General features: G+C 36.2%; 1 protein-coding gene across 1 annotated transcript in view; it reads left to right on the top strand.

The window, feature by feature from the left end:
• The window catches only part of LOC127841821 (espin-like), a 64,750-nt gene that overhangs the window by 9,911 nt on the left and 38,148 nt on the right, over positions 1-16,691 (top strand). The window contains exons 3-6 of the mRNA XM_052370932.1: positions 1,397-1,546; positions 1,999-2,185; positions 2,442-2,627; positions 9,869-10,006. Coding sequence (XP_052226892.1) covers positions 1,397-1,546; positions 1,999-2,185; positions 2,442-2,627; positions 9,869-10,006 — 661 coding nt within the window. The remainder of the gene's footprint in view (positions 1-1,396; positions 1,547-1,998; positions 2,186-2,441; positions 2,628-9,868; positions 10,007-16,691) is intronic.

The raw sequence follows: 16,691 nt of genomic DNA, 5'->3' as shown, positions 1-16,691 counted from the left end.
ATGGCTTCCAAGAGGCGGTCTTCATAAAACTTGGTCAGAAGAGTTGTCCCAATAATATCTTGTTATCTCAGGTGAGCGACTTTGGGCCTTTCAGGTTACAATATAGTAAAAGATTTCCTACACAAATTCAATGTAAAAGCAATGACTTTAACGAAAAATAAAGTCAAACTTTTGCGCATAGAGACCCTCATAACCATACCTTTTCTCGAAGAGCATTCCAAGCCGGATTGATTTAAGCAATAAAAAAGATAGGTCACATGGTATGTAAGAAAGAACTCGTCACAAATCAAAAGTCACTGTTTTACGGCCATCTATTTACGGGCGTCTATCCAGTTCATGAGGGTTTCCCGCCATCTGTCAAAGTCTTATGTAGTCTCCAATCTTTAGATAAAAGAGTGAATTTCTAGTAAACAACAATGTTTTCCCTGCCACATGCACACAGAAATATACTAAAATAAAGTCATGGCAAGTGACCCTACAGAGAACCGTGTCTTCAAATAAATGATGTTCATGTTTTAAGAGAGTATAGCATTGCACTCCAAAAAGATTAGGTATATTGTAACCTTCAAGCCCTCTTGTTGTTAAATAGTAGTCTGGTTTTCCAGCAATAACACAAAAAATGCAATAAATACCTGTATACACCAAGCTTTGGGTGATTTACTGCCGAAAAAAATGAATCATGCATGTTGCATTTTTATTTTTATTTAAAAAAGTAAACGGTAAATCTGTCTATTTCTTGGTATTGTTGCTGTAAATATTGGATCTATAAAATGTTCAAATTATAACTTAAATGGTACTATTTTGAATTTTATGACACTTTGTTTTTTAACCAATCCATTTTCTACTTGGCTGAAACCACTTTCATTTCATGGCGCTCTTCCATATATAATAAGTTATAAAAAATAAATGTCTGTAAAAGAATACTTATTTCATCTTGTTTAAACACCTTTACTGCATCTATACACACCAACCGCATGCCCATATTTGGTAATCTGAATGAATTATTGAACTTTCATTTACCCCAGGGGTGCAAATAAACTGGAAAAAAGCCAAGCGTTGGGGTGGTTTTGAAAAAATCAGTATATTTTTTTTTAAAGCATGGAAAGCCTACCTAAAAATTTGCATGTAGTTCAGTTAAATTATGCTGATTAAGAAAATAATACATTAGATTATATTTGGAAAGGTGCCCATTTCATTGGCTCTACCTTAAGTTTTGATGCTGTATTCTTTTTGTTGAAAAAAGGATTTTAGTTAGATTTAACTGTTTCATGCCTCTTAAATTGTTTTAAAACTAGGCTACACTGGCTATATTGATTATTGATGCAGATTCCACCATACCCAAGTCACTGAATGGTTGCTTGATGGGCTACACTGGCTATATTGATTATTGTTGCAGATTCCACCATACCCAAGTCACTGAATGGTTGCTTGATGAGGCCAAAGCAGACTCATCAAAGGTAACATCCAGCGATGGGTTGCCTCTGCACTTTGCAGTGGTTGGAGGAGACTACGATGCCGTGAAACTTCTTCTAGAAGATGACCCATCGTAAGCTCTGTTGTTTACTATTTTAATATAAATTGTGCTTTGAATATATTGGGCATTTCAGTGAAATAAATGACTGATTCTTGATTAAGTGAATTAAAAATATCATGAATGATGAATATTAACTCAAATATTGCCTTTTGTTTGTGTCTGTGTGCGTGCAACGCTGCAGAAGCATAAGAAATATGTTTATTTCATCAACATTTAACCCTTAAAGCGCTGGAGCTGAATTTTAAAGGCCTTTGCAAACAGTTTGGATCCAGATGAGACGCCACAGAACGTGGCGTCTCATCTGGATCCAAACTGTTTGCTATTCTGATAGTATTCTTTGAAAAAAAAAGAAGAAAATGCTTATTTTACAAATTCAGGAGGCGACATTTTAGCAGACGACAAATTTCCCAGCATGCAAAGGGTTAAACAAGTGGAAAACTAAGCAAGCCACTCTTATTTTTCAGGTCCGCAAACTTGCAGATAAGTAATGGTGCCACTGCCAGTTATCTTGCAGCACAGGAGGGTCACATTGAGATATTACGACTGCTCATCTCAGAGTATCGAGGCAACGTTAAAGTCAAGGCATACGATGGGATGTCTGTGGTGCATGCTGCAGCACAGTCTGGTCATCTGGACTGCGTCAGATTTTTGGTATATAATTCACAGGCCACAATGAGCCCTTCATTCATTTGTCAACTATCTCAGTTGATTAATATGTGATACTGTTTTGTTATACATCAACTTTATAATATTCAAATTCTGAGGTCACAACAAGTATTACTTTAGTCAGGACTAATCATAATTTTAGGTCAGGTCGGACAAGTTGCTTTACAAATGAATGTCAAGCCCTTCCTTGATTTTCAGATCAATAAGATTTTCAGGGAAAAAAATCTAATCCTCTATACAGGTAGACGAAGAGAAATGCAACCCCAATGACCGAGACTTTGATGGGGCCACACCCCTGCATTATGCTGCAAGCCAGGGTCATGACCTTGTCATTGATTGGCTGATGAAAGTAGGAGGAGCCAAGGTCACCCTTGACAACCTAGGTGGCAGCCCCCTGCATAATGCAGCTGAGTGCAATCAAATAGAGGTATGTAGAGCTTTATTGTCCCCTACCGGTGTCTGTCTGTGAGTCTGTTTGTCACACTTTTCTGGATCCTGCGATAACTTTAAAAGTTCTAAATATTTTTTTCATGAAACTTGAAACATTGATAAATGGCAATATGGAGATTATGCAAGTCATTTCATTTTGTTACTACGTCAAGAATTCTGGTTGCTATTGCAACAAATAGACTAGAAATATTGCTGAAAATGGTGGAGTTTCCCCCTCAGGGGACCATATTGCTTGACAATAGTTTTGTCATTCTAGAAATGAGGCTATGGATAGTTGCTGCTTTTTTCATGATCAATATGTGATAAAAATGTAGATAGCGGGCGTGAATGCATAATGTCAGAAAAAGTCTTCTAGAATGACTTTCACAAGGATTTATTGCATTTTAATCTATTATAAAGCATCCATTATAGAGAAAATATATGTTTGGTGCCGAGATGAAGAAAGTTTATCTGGTTTGGCTTAGAAATAGAAAAAACGCGAGCTTTACCGAGCCCTATTTTTTTTTGTGCCCCACCGGATAAACTTTCTCCATCTCAGCAGCAACCAATATTGTATTTGATTTATCCTGCTTCATTTTAAATTATGTCATTAACACATTTTATCAAAGACAAGCAAATTATTTACATAATAAAATTATAATACAAGTAGGTCCTCCAACATGTTCACAACATTCCTGACGACCGAATAACTACTGATTGTGTCACGTAAAATAGTTCCACATTAAACTGTTCCTTTTAATGCTTTCCTATTGAAAATATTAGATAAAATAAAAAATGAATCGAGATTATGACATGTTTATTGTACGAAATGGAAAAAATGCAATATTAAAATAAAAACTCAATTGTTTATCAAGTTCAAGGTCATTGACTGAAACGAGTGTCTGTGAAAATGGATGACAGTTAAAAGTTACACTTAACGATGAATTATTTCATATAAACTGAGAAATTGTGAATATTAACAGTTGCGCCTGCAAATAAGGACAAGGATTTTCATTCAAATTGTTAGTTTGTTTGATTTAATGATATTTCATTGAAAAAGAAAAATTACTTGTAGACGACCGAAAATGTGTGTGTATTAGTGGAATGTAACCTTTCTATTTATATAAAGAAATGCTGTATATTAAAGGTTATGAGTAGATAAATCTAAAGGCAAAATTGATAACTTCATGGCGATACCTTTGCTTGAATTTAATACACATTTATTATCCCCTGCCATAGGCGGAGGGATATTGTTTTGGCGTTTTCCGTCTGTCCGTCTTTCCATTCTTCCGTCTTTCCAGCCGTCCCGCCGGCACTTTTGTGTCAGGAGCCATATCTTAGAAGTGCTTTGGTGCATTTCATTGAAATTCGGTATGAGTATATATATGGATAAGAGGATGATGCATGCCAAATGGCATTGTACACCATCTGTTTCATAACGGAGTTATGGCCCTTTGTATCTTAAAAAAAAATTGCTTTTTTAGCTGAGTGTCAAATATAACACTTTTAGGTCCAGAAGCATATTGGCGGGGGATATCAATTCAACGAATTTGCTTGATACTTTTACTTTCATGTTTTATGACAAAACATTTCTCAGGAACTTAGCAAGTACATCTTGTAAATGGTCAAATATTAGAACATGGTTATTGGCGCATAGGAATACGCACTTACGGTTGTGGTAGATCAAATAGTTTATTCGACCCTGCTTTATAAGGTCAAGGTTTGCAACAGAGGCAGGATAAATATTGTATGTCAGATTTGTCCAGTCATTCAGGTTGTGGCCAATCTTTCTAGTTCTGATGCTTTGAATTTATTGAAAAACCACATAGTTGGGGAGCATTCATTAGTTTCACTGATTGTGGAAGTAAATTATCTTTAAGTATTAAATGCAAACTCAAAGTTACATGTTAAAGACCATTTTGTTATAATCTTAGTCTCATTATTGCCTATTGGGTTGGGTCATTTCAAGTTGTGAAGTATATGTTGTGATATCTTGGTTTTTATTAAGAAAACATGAAAGAAAGAAATTTGATTATTCAATAATTTTTAGCTCGACTATTATATATAAAATATATATAGTGGGGCTATCCTACTCACCCTGGCATCGACATGAGCGTGAGCGTTAGAATGTTAAAGTTTGCGTACCACCTAAAATATTTTATATGTCCCTAGACATATTGCTTTTATATTTTGCATACTTCTTTACTTAGGTTAAGTTTTGTGTTTAGGTCCTAAAGTATCCTAAAGTATCAAAACTATTCCTTTCATACTTGTAACACTTACTAACTACAATAAGGGGACTGCAGGCAAAGATCATGTAACTCTGACTGGCATTTTGACAGAATTATGGCCCCTTTTATATTTAGAAAATTGAAAAAAAAATTAAGTTTTGTGTTTTGGTCTACTTTACTTCTAAAGTATCATAGCTATTGCTTTCAAAATTGGAACACTCGCTAACTATCATAAGGGGACTGTACAGAAAAAGTCACCTTACTATCTTATTTGTTTGTTTTATGTCTTTACTAATAGATAATGGAAAATATACCTCTATAAATGTAGAACTTCTTTAAAACACGAGCGATCAAAATGTTTCAATTATGGTCCTGTTCCAGTTAGAATATGACTATATTACCTTGACCTTATTGAATATGAACATTTTCCCCATGATGGCTTATGTTATACTTACAAATGTCCAAGCACTTTGAATAGTCGAGGGCGATGTCTTCTGACAGCTCTTGTTCAGTGTAAATGTTTATTTTACAATATCTAGGCTAAGTTTCTCCCCTCAGAGGCCATATTTATGACTCAATCTTGATGGAACTTGGGCATTTTGGATGTGATGTTCATCAGTCTTTTACTGAATGATTATTTCCTAGTGCTACAATGCATGTTTTCAATGCTTTGTTATGTAGTTGTTGTTGTTTTTTAAAAGGATTTATTGCCATTTGTTTAAAATTAAATCAAAAATCTCCTGTCCGCAACTCCTACATGTTGCATGCAATTTTTGTCTAAATAGTGTTACAATGCATACTGTCAAGGTTTTTTAAAAAGATTTTGCCCTTTGTTTTAAATTACAGAATATTTTGCAGAACATTTATCTCAAAGTGCTGTAGTGTATATTATCAAGGACTTTTTTCCCTTTGTTTTAAGTTACATACACAAGCTTCTGTGCACAACTCTTGTTGTATGTTGTGTGCAATTTTTGCCCAACTTTTATTGAATTATTATCATCAAGTGTTGCAGCACAAATTGTCAACTTGTCTCATTTTCAATTTATATGCAAGTGATAGAGTGTATTTTGTCAAGGTCACACGATTAAGCCCAAGTCTCACTATTGCCGATAGAGTCCCTGTCCATCCTGGATTGCTAACCCCGGTGGACCGGCAAGTACCGGGATGATTTGTCGAAAAAAAATTAACGCGATCACACTATTTCCCGGTGCTGCCCCAGTTGAAGCCAGTCAACAACCCGGCAGAGTCCCGGTAAAACCCGTACTAGCTACGGTTTATCCGGGCAGAGCCCCGGTTGTCCCCAGTAATACCCAGGTGGAGGCCCGGTGAAAGCCAGCAGTGTGTCCCTGCAGAGCACAGGTCTGCTGTAACTCCTGCGGCACTCACCGGGGCTATACCAGCATAAGACCCCGGCAGAGCTACGGCTACGCCCCGGTTTAATTGTGGTCATTGCCGGTATGCCCAGGCGGAGCCTCAGTGAATGCTGGTGGGGTCCTGGCAGAGGGCCAGTTTACCAATGTACTGTAGCTATAACTGGACTCTTCTTGCATTCACCAGGGCTCCACCTGGGCACCACCGGCGACAACCGGGACGTTGCCGTAGCTCTGCCGGGGTCTGTATGGGCCCCTGTGGAGCTACGGTGCCATCCCGATTGTTCCCGGTGCCATCCCAGTTGTTCCCATGCCATGCCCGGTGCCTTCGCTTCATCCCGGAGATATGAAACAGTTTAATACTTACCAAATAGAGCCCCGGTTGTCCCCGGTTATCCTGGGTTCATCTCAGTCATCCTCGGTTAATCATGGTAGATCCTCAGTTTATCCTGTTAGATCACGCACCGGGGCTCCATCGGCATCATATTGAGATTTGGCCCTTATGTTATTTTTGTAAGAAGTGGATTCTAGGCGGCAGACTTACCATGAAAAGTGCCGATACCACTTGCAAATCCCAGCGAACCATAGGATCAATAGCTGGGAGTTGGATTATGGCAACTCCCATGCCAAACAGAAAGGTTAAGATGTGTTCATAACTAAGTTAAGATAGTAGGTATTCAAATCAGCACCTGCGCCCACTTGACATGTAATAATCATCCTCTTGAAACTTAATCAACTCCCCCAGTTGTTTATAAAAAAAAACACGCATAGATCTGTCTATTTTCTATTGATAACTGGCCATTATCAAAACACATTCCTTTGCCAACTATGTATCTCAATGTCCGCCTATCATTAGGACATTGTAAAGGTTCACAACCAATTTAATTGTAATTGTTTAACTAAAGTTGTTTACACAAAGGGAAATAAGTTTGTAACTATTTCAAAGAAAACTGTAATCTTCTTTTACTGCATTTCTGTGCAATACTCTGCAGTTAGACTATCAAGTGTTTTTCAGCATTTTTGAAATTGGGCAGGGCCCTATGGATTGGAAAAAAAATGCATTGTTTAGACTTAAATATAAATCTGTGTTCCTGTTTTTTGTTTACAAATATTTTAAAGTCGAGAGTAAAAATATTGTAAATATTGTATTTTCTAAGGTTCAACATACAGAGCTGGATAGGAAAATGAACTTAATATTGAATGTCTTTGTAAAAACACAACACCATTTTTTGTTGGAAATCATCAAAAGTGATTTTTTGGCATTTATTTGGGAAAAATAAATACTTCTTAAGAATGAGAGATTGTGAGTTGGGCTGAATTGTGGCCCCTTATTAAACCAATAAAACCCAGTGACTTTATATTCAAATGTTCGGACTTTAATATCAGCCATTGATTTGCGTAGGTGTAATTGAGGCTCAGGGCAGAAAAAAGCATGACTGCTTAAACTATATAACTATATGGACCATGCTCTGTGAAAAGGGGGTTTAATGCATGCACGTAAAATGTCGTCCCAGATTAGCCTGTGCAGTCCTCGCAGGCTAATCAGGGACAACACTTTCCGCCTGAACTGTATTTTTGCTAAGAAGAGTCTTTCTTCGAACAGAAAATATCATAACAGCGGAAAGTGTTATCCCTGATTAGCCTGTGTGGATAGCAATCAGGAAAGTGTTATCCCTGATTAGCCTGTGCGGACAGCAATCAGGAAAGTGTTATCCCTGATTAGCCTGTGTGGACAGCAATCAGGAAAGTGTTATCCCTGATTAGCCTGTGTGGACAGCAATCAGGAAAGTGTTATCCCTGATTAGCCTGTGTGGACAGCAATCAGGAAAGTGTTATCCCTGATTAGCCTGTGTGGACAGCAATCAGGAAAGTGTTATCCCTGATTAGCCTGTGTGGACAGCAATCAGGAAAGTGTTATCCCTGATTAGCCTGTGTGGACAGCAATCAGGAAAGTGTTATCCCTGATTAGCCTGTGTGGACAGCAATCAGGAAAGTGTTATCCCTGATAAGCCTGTGCGGACAGCAATCAGGAAAGTGTTATCCCTGATTAGCCTGTGTGGACAGCAATCAGGAAAGTGTTATCCCTGATTAGCCTGTGTGGACAGCAATCAGGAAAGTGTTATCCCTGATTAGCCTGTGCGGACAGCAATCAGGAAAGTGTTATCCCTGATTAGCCTGTGTGGACAGCAATCAGGAAAGTGTTATCCCTGATTAGCCTGTGCGGACAGCAATCAGGAAAGTGTTATCCCTGATTAGCCTGTGTGGACAGCAATCGGGATGGCACTTAATGCACATGAATCAAAACCACTTTTTCAAAGAGCACCGCCCATATCTTTATTATGATTTTAAGATAATGTAATTTATATAGATTATAGAATCACTAAATACAGACTTGCTATAATTATTTACTAGTTTGTAAGGCTTGTTTTACAAATTTAAAATGCTGTGGTGAAACGTGATAATGAAAATTGAGCTGATAGGCTGCAAGCAAATGTGCATAGTCAGTTTACTTAGCATAGTAAAGATGGCTGCAATTATTATGTTGCTAGGGACCCAGTCTGCACATGCAGGGTGATGTTATAATCTTGTCTACCCATCAGAGATAAAAACTGTGAGGTTGTTTTTTCCGTTATCTAACGACCATGCATCACCTTTTTGAATGTGGGCAGTGGTTGCAGAATTCATGTTATTTCAGTTTGATGAGACAGACTTTCTGTTTGCTGTTTTAGGTTGTATACAATTGATGTGACAAGTATTTTGTATTCATCGCAATAATAAAGGTGCAATGTTGCAGCGGATGTTATAAATTATCTGTGTGGGTAGTCTTTAATCAGACAGATACCTAAAGTTTAACATTTGTAACTTAAAACCTAAACTTTAACATTTGTAACTTAACAGTGCTTTATTATAATAATAATAATATGGGGATATGAAATATTGAACTGTTAGCGTGTATAGTTTCATTATGAAAAGGTACATCGTTAATTCTTCAATTATGTTCATGAATTAAAGAGTTCAAACATAACGGTATTGTTAGCTGTGTAGTGAGTTAAATCATATGCTGAAGAAGAATGGTGGATACTTTTGAAAATGAGGATTTTGGAAGCTAATGTAGGACAAAATTTCCCACCTAAATAGGATTTTCTCTAAAATAAGACTTCCTTTAAACCAAACAATACCATTTAAGTTATAGTGTTGTCCCAGATAAGCCTGTGCAGACTGCACAGGCTTATCTGGCATGACATTTTACGCATATGATTTAAGCCCAGTTCTCATTTTATTGTCCCCTACCGGTGATACTGGAGGGGACTTATGGTTTGTGCCCTGTGTGTCTGTCACACTTTTCTGGATCCTGCGATAACTTTAAAAGTTCTTCATATTTTTTCATGAAACTTGAAACATGGACAGATGGCAATATGGAAATTATTCACGTCATTTCATTTTGTTCCTACGTCAAGAATTCTGGTTGCTATAAATGGCAACAATTAGACTAGAAATATTGCTGAAAATGGTGGATCCTGCGATAACAGTAAAAGTTCTTCATATTATTTCATGAAACTTGGATAGATGGCAATATGGAGATGTTTTATATATTTTCCAATTAAGTTATTTATGGTTGTTGTTGTTAATATTTCCAGTGTGTAAAGGTGCTGATCAGAAACGGTTGCAGTATTGAGATTACCGACAACAATGGCCTGACAGCCGCAGAACTTGCCAAGAAATGCTTTCATGAAAAGTGTGCAAATATCATAGCAACATATAAACCTCAAAGTCAGGTATGTTCTGCTTCCCTCCTTATGTAAGTTATTTCCTTTTTGGCTGTTTTGTGGAGCTTACAGTGTGAATATTTGTAAATTCTTGTTCTTTTTTTTTTCTTAGGCACTGCTTATAGTAAGCTTTGAATAGAACTGAGATATTTGCCATTTTAGAATTGTCAATTTAAGATATTTAAATGAATGGTTCTGATGATTTTAATGCTCTATTAATGGTTTCATGAATTATTTATCGATCATCATAGAGATTTCCATTCTTAAATTCATAAATGTTCGACCAGTTTTATCATGTTGTTCATAAGTATACTTGTGGTATATGATGAATTCTATTGATATATGTTCATGAAGAGCTATCGGGTATCATCAGCATAAATACTATTCTATAGAATACAATTATGGGTAACAACTTTGCACTATGAGTATTTATAAGATCTTATATGATTTTGTTTCACATGGACTTCTTTCAAAGAATGCTAATACATTGTTTCTCTGATATCAACAAAGTAATTTTCAGATTCCATTTGAGCAGACAGACTTATTTAAAAAGGGACATGTTTGTTGCCACAGACCAGGCTCATGTTTGTGTTGCCAGGGGATATTTTGTCTCATATTACTATTTTATACAAATTGATACATATTTAAAAGATATTTTTTTGGCATTTTATTCTGAATGGAAAATTGTTTCCTAATAAAAGTATCTGGTGGCCTTTATGTATGTGAAATCATTTAAATATTATTTTAGATTATCTTAAGATTACCGGTAAACTCATTCTCTGATTCAAAGTTTTAAATTTTGATTTTTGTAAGACATGTTTCACTCTCACCAATTAACACCCATAATCATGTCCCATTTCCATTCAAATTACAAATTGGAGTGACTAAATTATTCCTTATTCAAATTGACCAGTACTATTTACCCTCCATTGACTTCCATTACTAACTGTATTTAACCATTTTTAATCACCATTTATTTATTATTTATTGATTGAAACAAGTATAATAATGATTTTCTCCAAGTAAAATAATAACATGGTATTTTGAGCAATCTCTACGAGCCAATACAAATCATGATTATTTTGTAATTTGTCTTAAATTGTCCTCTATTTTTGTCCCTATGTCTCAGTAGTTGCCACTGTACACTTGCTTTAGTGCATATTGTAACCCTTTCAGTGCGGGAACCGAATTTTGAAGGCCTTTGCAAACAGTTTGGATCCAGATGAGACGCTACAGAAAGAGTCTCATCAGGATCCAAACTGTTTGCTATTCTGATAGTATTCTTTGAAAAACAATCTAAGAAAATGCTAATTTTAGAAATTCAGCAGACGACATTTTAGCAGACGACAAATTTCCCAGCATGCAAAGGGTTAAGTTACTCTGTAGAACTGCTTTGCATGCGTCTCTAGAGTAAACTATAGACATGTGTTTCTCAAGAACGCGCACTAGTTCTGAAAAAATCCTTTAACAAAAGGGGTGATGCTTATAAACATGAATATTCCAGTTAACAGTTTTGGTCATTTGTAATAAATTTTAAAGTATTTATTTGTTGTGTATGCCATCCTTTTTGCGAAGAATCTTTTTGAGTGAATACACATTGACCTATAACCATGCACATTGTTATGGTGGTTATTTGGGAGGAAGGTTACACCTATCATTTGTTTAGGTTAACAGGTCCAAGGTCAAGGTATCAGTATAATTGTGTCTGAACAATCTCTTTAGAATGCTTTGACCTGTTATCATGTCAATTAGTAAAGTGGCTATAGACTGTACTTGGCTGAAATGAAAGTTGAATATTCAATTTGAGGTCAAAGGTCAAGTTCACATGGGATTGAAACAGAAAATTTGTTCTGGTGCTATTATTTGAGAACCTTTTTCTGTGATTTATTTTGCCCCAAATTACCGCCGATATTCAGCTGCTTCCCAATCGCAGAAATCAACATTTTTTCCCACAAATCGGACCTAAATTTCCCAAAAAAGGCCAAATTTTCCCAAAAGACCCATAAAGATTTAATGTTATTCAGCGATAATGTCGTAGAACGAGTACCAATCATGCGTGTCACCGAGCGACAACTGACTTACGTATTGGTTCGAGAATGTAGCCAAATATATATGATTTTACGTTGCTATCCACACATTTCTATATTGCGTAGGATACTGACAATAGTCGATGTATCGCAATTAAGCACGCCCGTTTTAACGTCATCGTCCAAGATGGCGGAAAGCAGAAAAGAAATTACGATGAACAGCGTAAATGATAAATAACATTCGAATAAACAATGGATATCATATGGTTATTATGGGATAATTTAATGCGTGTGTCAATTAACGCCTAAGACTACGTTTGAGATTAAAGCAACACATATTTATTAGAAATCTGCACAGTGAATGTGTGTCACGGAAACTAGAGTTAGAAAATTGGAGTTCAGTCTACTAGAAGTATCTTTTACTTATATGGGTCTCAACAATAAGTGTAAACATGTGTACTTGTAATAAAGAGCTGGGCCCAACAATGTACATTAATTATATTGATACCTAAAGTGTTAATTATACCTTTAATGTTAATTACTTATATGGGACCCTAGAATGTCAACTTGTATATTTTATGTGGGACCCAACGATATTTCTTACTTATATGGCACCCAACAATGTTTCTTATATATGGGACCCAACAATTTTTCTTACAATACTTCTTATATATGGGACCCAACAATGTTCTTATAAATGGGACCCAACAATACTTCTTATATAGGACCCAACAATATTTCTTACAATAATTCTTATATATGAGACCCAACAATGTTTCTTTATATATGGGACCCAACAATACTTGTTATATGGGACCCAACAATATTTCTTATATGGGACCCACGAATATTTCTCATAATACTTCATATATGGGACCTGACAATATACCTTATAACATAATACGGAACCCCACAATATCACTTATATGGAACCCAACAATATTACTTATATGATACACGAAAATGAGTGTAAACATGTTTATTTCTTATATGGGACCCTCCAATGTTTTACCGGTATGGAACAATAAATTGTATTAAACAAATGATGTCCTATTCATGTACATCGCAAGCTACATATATATCGTGATCTTGATCCATGGATCTGCAGTGTATTTAAGTAAACAACTGATTGCTAAAAAAATAGAATGATTATCATTTTACTGCAAAAAAATCAGGGCAACCACAAAATAAGTATGGGTGACCTAATTTTGTACTCTGGTGGCCCTGCAGGGCGACTTGCTTTTAGCAAAATTTTACACCCATGCAAGTGTGTAGCTTTCTTAAAGCACTGTTAAATATGTCGTTTATACATTGTGCTGCTCTCCCTGCCCTATTGTAGAGGTCTATATGCTCCATTGTCATAGAAGTCATGGGGTGTGTGACACCAGGTTTGGCACGAAAAAAAACGTCCCTGGAAATCCGATCAATACTTTGAAAGTGGGCAATACTATTTTTTCTTCAATAAATATTCGGTTTTGATTGCTATCATAAACCATAAATGCTCTGCAATCATCTTTTATAAAGAAAAAGACAATCTTTTCATTTAAAGATGCATAATACAAGGTATGAGGCATAATGCATAGAAGTAGAACAGCGATTTCTTTCCTTCTTTGTAAAGTACCGGAAAACGGAACTTTCCCAATCTGGGAAAAATTACATATTACCCAAATGAAGGTTAATTTTTTTCAGGTTACCTGAGCACAACGTGCTCATGGTGAGCTTTTGTGATCGCTTTTTGTCTGTTGTGCGTCTTCCGTCGTGCGTCGTCAACATTTTGCCTTGTGAACAGTCTAAAGGCCACATTTATTGTCTGATCTTCATGAAATTTGGTCAGAATATTTGTCTCATTGATACCTCGACTGAGTTTGAAACTGGGTCATGCTGGGTCAAAAACTAGGTCACTAGGTCAAAAAAAAGAAAAACCTTGTGAACACTGTAGAAGTCACATTTGATGCCCAATCTTCATGTAACTTTGTCAAAATGTTTGTCTAAATGATATGTTGGTTGAGTTCAAAAATGGTTCCGGTCCGTTGAAAAACATGGCCGCCGGGGGGCGGGGCAGTATTCCTAATATGACTATAGAGAAACCTTGTGAACACTCTAGAAGTCACAATTTTTGCCCTATCATCGTGAAACTTGGTCAAAACATTGGTTTCATTGATATCTCAGACGAGTTAGAAAATGGTCAAGATCGGTGAAAAAACATGGCCGCCAGGGGGCGGGGTAGTTTTCCTTATATGGCTATAGTAAAACCTTCTTAACACTCTAGATGCCACATTTATTGTCAAATCTTCATGAAATTTGATTGGAAGATTGGTCTCAATGATATCTTGGATGAATTGAAAATGGTTACGTTTGCTTGCAAAAACATGGCTGCCAAGGGGCGGGGCATTTTTCCTTATATGGCTATATATGGCTATAGTAAAACCTTGTGAACACTCAAGAGGCCACATTTATTGTCCAATCTTCATGAAATTTGGTCAGAAGATTGTTCTCAATGATATCTTGGATGAGTTCGAAAATGGTTACGTTTGCTTGAAAAACATGGCTGCCAAGGGGCTGGGCATTTTTCCTAATATGGCTATATATGGTTATAGTAAAATCTTGTTAACACTCTAGAGGCCACATGTATTGTCCGATCTTCATGGAACTTGGTCAGAAGATTCACCCCAATATTATCTTGGATGAGTTCAAAAATGATGCTGGTTGGTTGAAAAACATGGCTGGCAGGGGGCGGGGCATTTTTCCTTATATGGCTATAGTAAAACCTTGTTAACTCTCTAGAGGCCACATTTATTTTCCGATCTTCATGAAACTTGATCAGAAGATTTGTCCTAATGATATCTTGGATGAGTTCGAAAATGGTTTTGGTTGCTTAAAAAACATGGCCACCAGGGGCGGGGCATTTTTCCTAAGATGGCTATATTATATCGTGCTTTAGTAAAACCTTGTTAACACTCTAGAGGCCACATTTATTGTCCGATCATCATGAAACTTGGTCAGATGATTTGTCCCAATGATATCTTGGATGAGTTCGAAAACGGTTCCAGTTGGTGGAAAAACATGGCCGCCAAGGGGGCGTGGCATTTTTTCCTTATATAGCTATATTTAAACCTTGTTAACACTCTAGAAGCCATATTTATTGTACGATTATCATGAAACTTTGTCAGAAGATTTGTCCTTATGATATTTTGGACAAGTTCGAAAGTGGTTTCAGTTGCTTGTAAAACATGGCCACCAGTGGGCGGGGCATTTTTCCTTATATGGACTTATGAATCTTCATGAAACTTTGTCAGTATATTTGTTTAAATGATATCTTGGATGTGTATGAAAATGGTTCTGGTTTGTTGAAAAACGTGGCTGCCATGGTGTTCACTAGTCATGAAAGTTGGTAAGAACATATTGTTCTAATGACATCTTGGGCTGCACAGAACAGGTCAGTTCCTTTGAATCTCAGGTGGGCGACTTTGGGCCTTTCAGGCCCTCTTTTTAATGAACTTTAATTAATTTACTTTTGCATCTCCATGGCTAGAACCTTAGTAAATATAATATTAACAACTTGACATCAGCAATTCTCAATTTTACGGTATTTGTTAGCAAACAATCAAATACACTAATTTCCTAATTTGAAGATTTCACGACACATTTTTCCCAATTTCAAGGTTTTCACGACTCAATGTTGAGGTTTTCACGACTCAATTTTTCGAAAATGGACCGGTACAGGTACTTTTCCCAATAGGACAAAAAATCGCTGACTTTGACTTACAATAATGGTATTTGGTATAGTTTCTATGCATTATGCCTCATACCTTGTATTATAGTTGAACATAAGACGTTTTTTATTCACTTTTTAAAGGTCAAAGTCTCATGAGCTTGAAACAAGAAATTATTTTCTGCTTAATATCTAGAAAATGCTTTGACCTTTGATAAACTAAATTGGTAGGCTATAAGTTACTTGTGCGAGAATAATTACTCCTGCAGTTTTGTATGTCAACAGGTCAAAGGTCATGGTCACCTCGGCTTTCATCATGTTGTTTTTGAGAATGCTTTGATCTATGATCACCTATATTGCTTTGCTGGTAACTTGGGAAGAAAGAAGTTTGCCACTTTATTTTGAGGTAACCAGGTCAAAGATCAAGGTCATATGTGCTTGTAACTTTGAAAGTGATTGCACTCAAACTCTAGAGGGCTCTTGTGAACATATAAATAAGTGAAATTCTAGACTTGATGAAGAATTATCTTTTCTGTTTTAACATTAAAAGATCATAGACCAGGTCACAAGGACCACTGTGCTTCATGTCCTGGGCATACTTGTTTCACAGAAAAAAATATTACCAGTGTGGTAATTTGTTGATACAAATCCCAAAAAAGTGAAAGCAATCATCAATTTTAATATTTGGTCATTTGTGAAATTCAAAATTGTGCAGTTGTTGTTGTTAATATAATAATAAAACCTATTATTATTGCTTATTGTCGATACTTATATGTAATGCCAACTGAAAAAACTATTTTGGCATTTCCATGGTACAATAAGGCACTTTTAAAGCATATTCTTCCTTTTCAGTGCCCTTGTCTTCTTTCAAGTATACCATTTCTTCTCAAGCATTTGGATCTAAGTTCTCTCCATCACTGCCTTTTTTCCATGAGGGAAGCAAGTCTTAGCTGTT

This window comes from Dreissena polymorpha, chromosome 8 (genome assembly GCF_020536995.1).
Source record: "Dreissena polymorpha isolate Duluth1 chromosome 8, UMN_Dpol_1.0, whole genome shotgun sequence".
NCBI classification, from domain to species: domain Eukaryota; kingdom Metazoa; phylum Mollusca; class Bivalvia; order Myida; family Dreissenidae; genus Dreissena; species Dreissena polymorpha.
The sequence above is the reverse complement of the archived record's forward strand: the minus strand, read 5'-3'. Positions and strand labels throughout refer to the sequence as shown.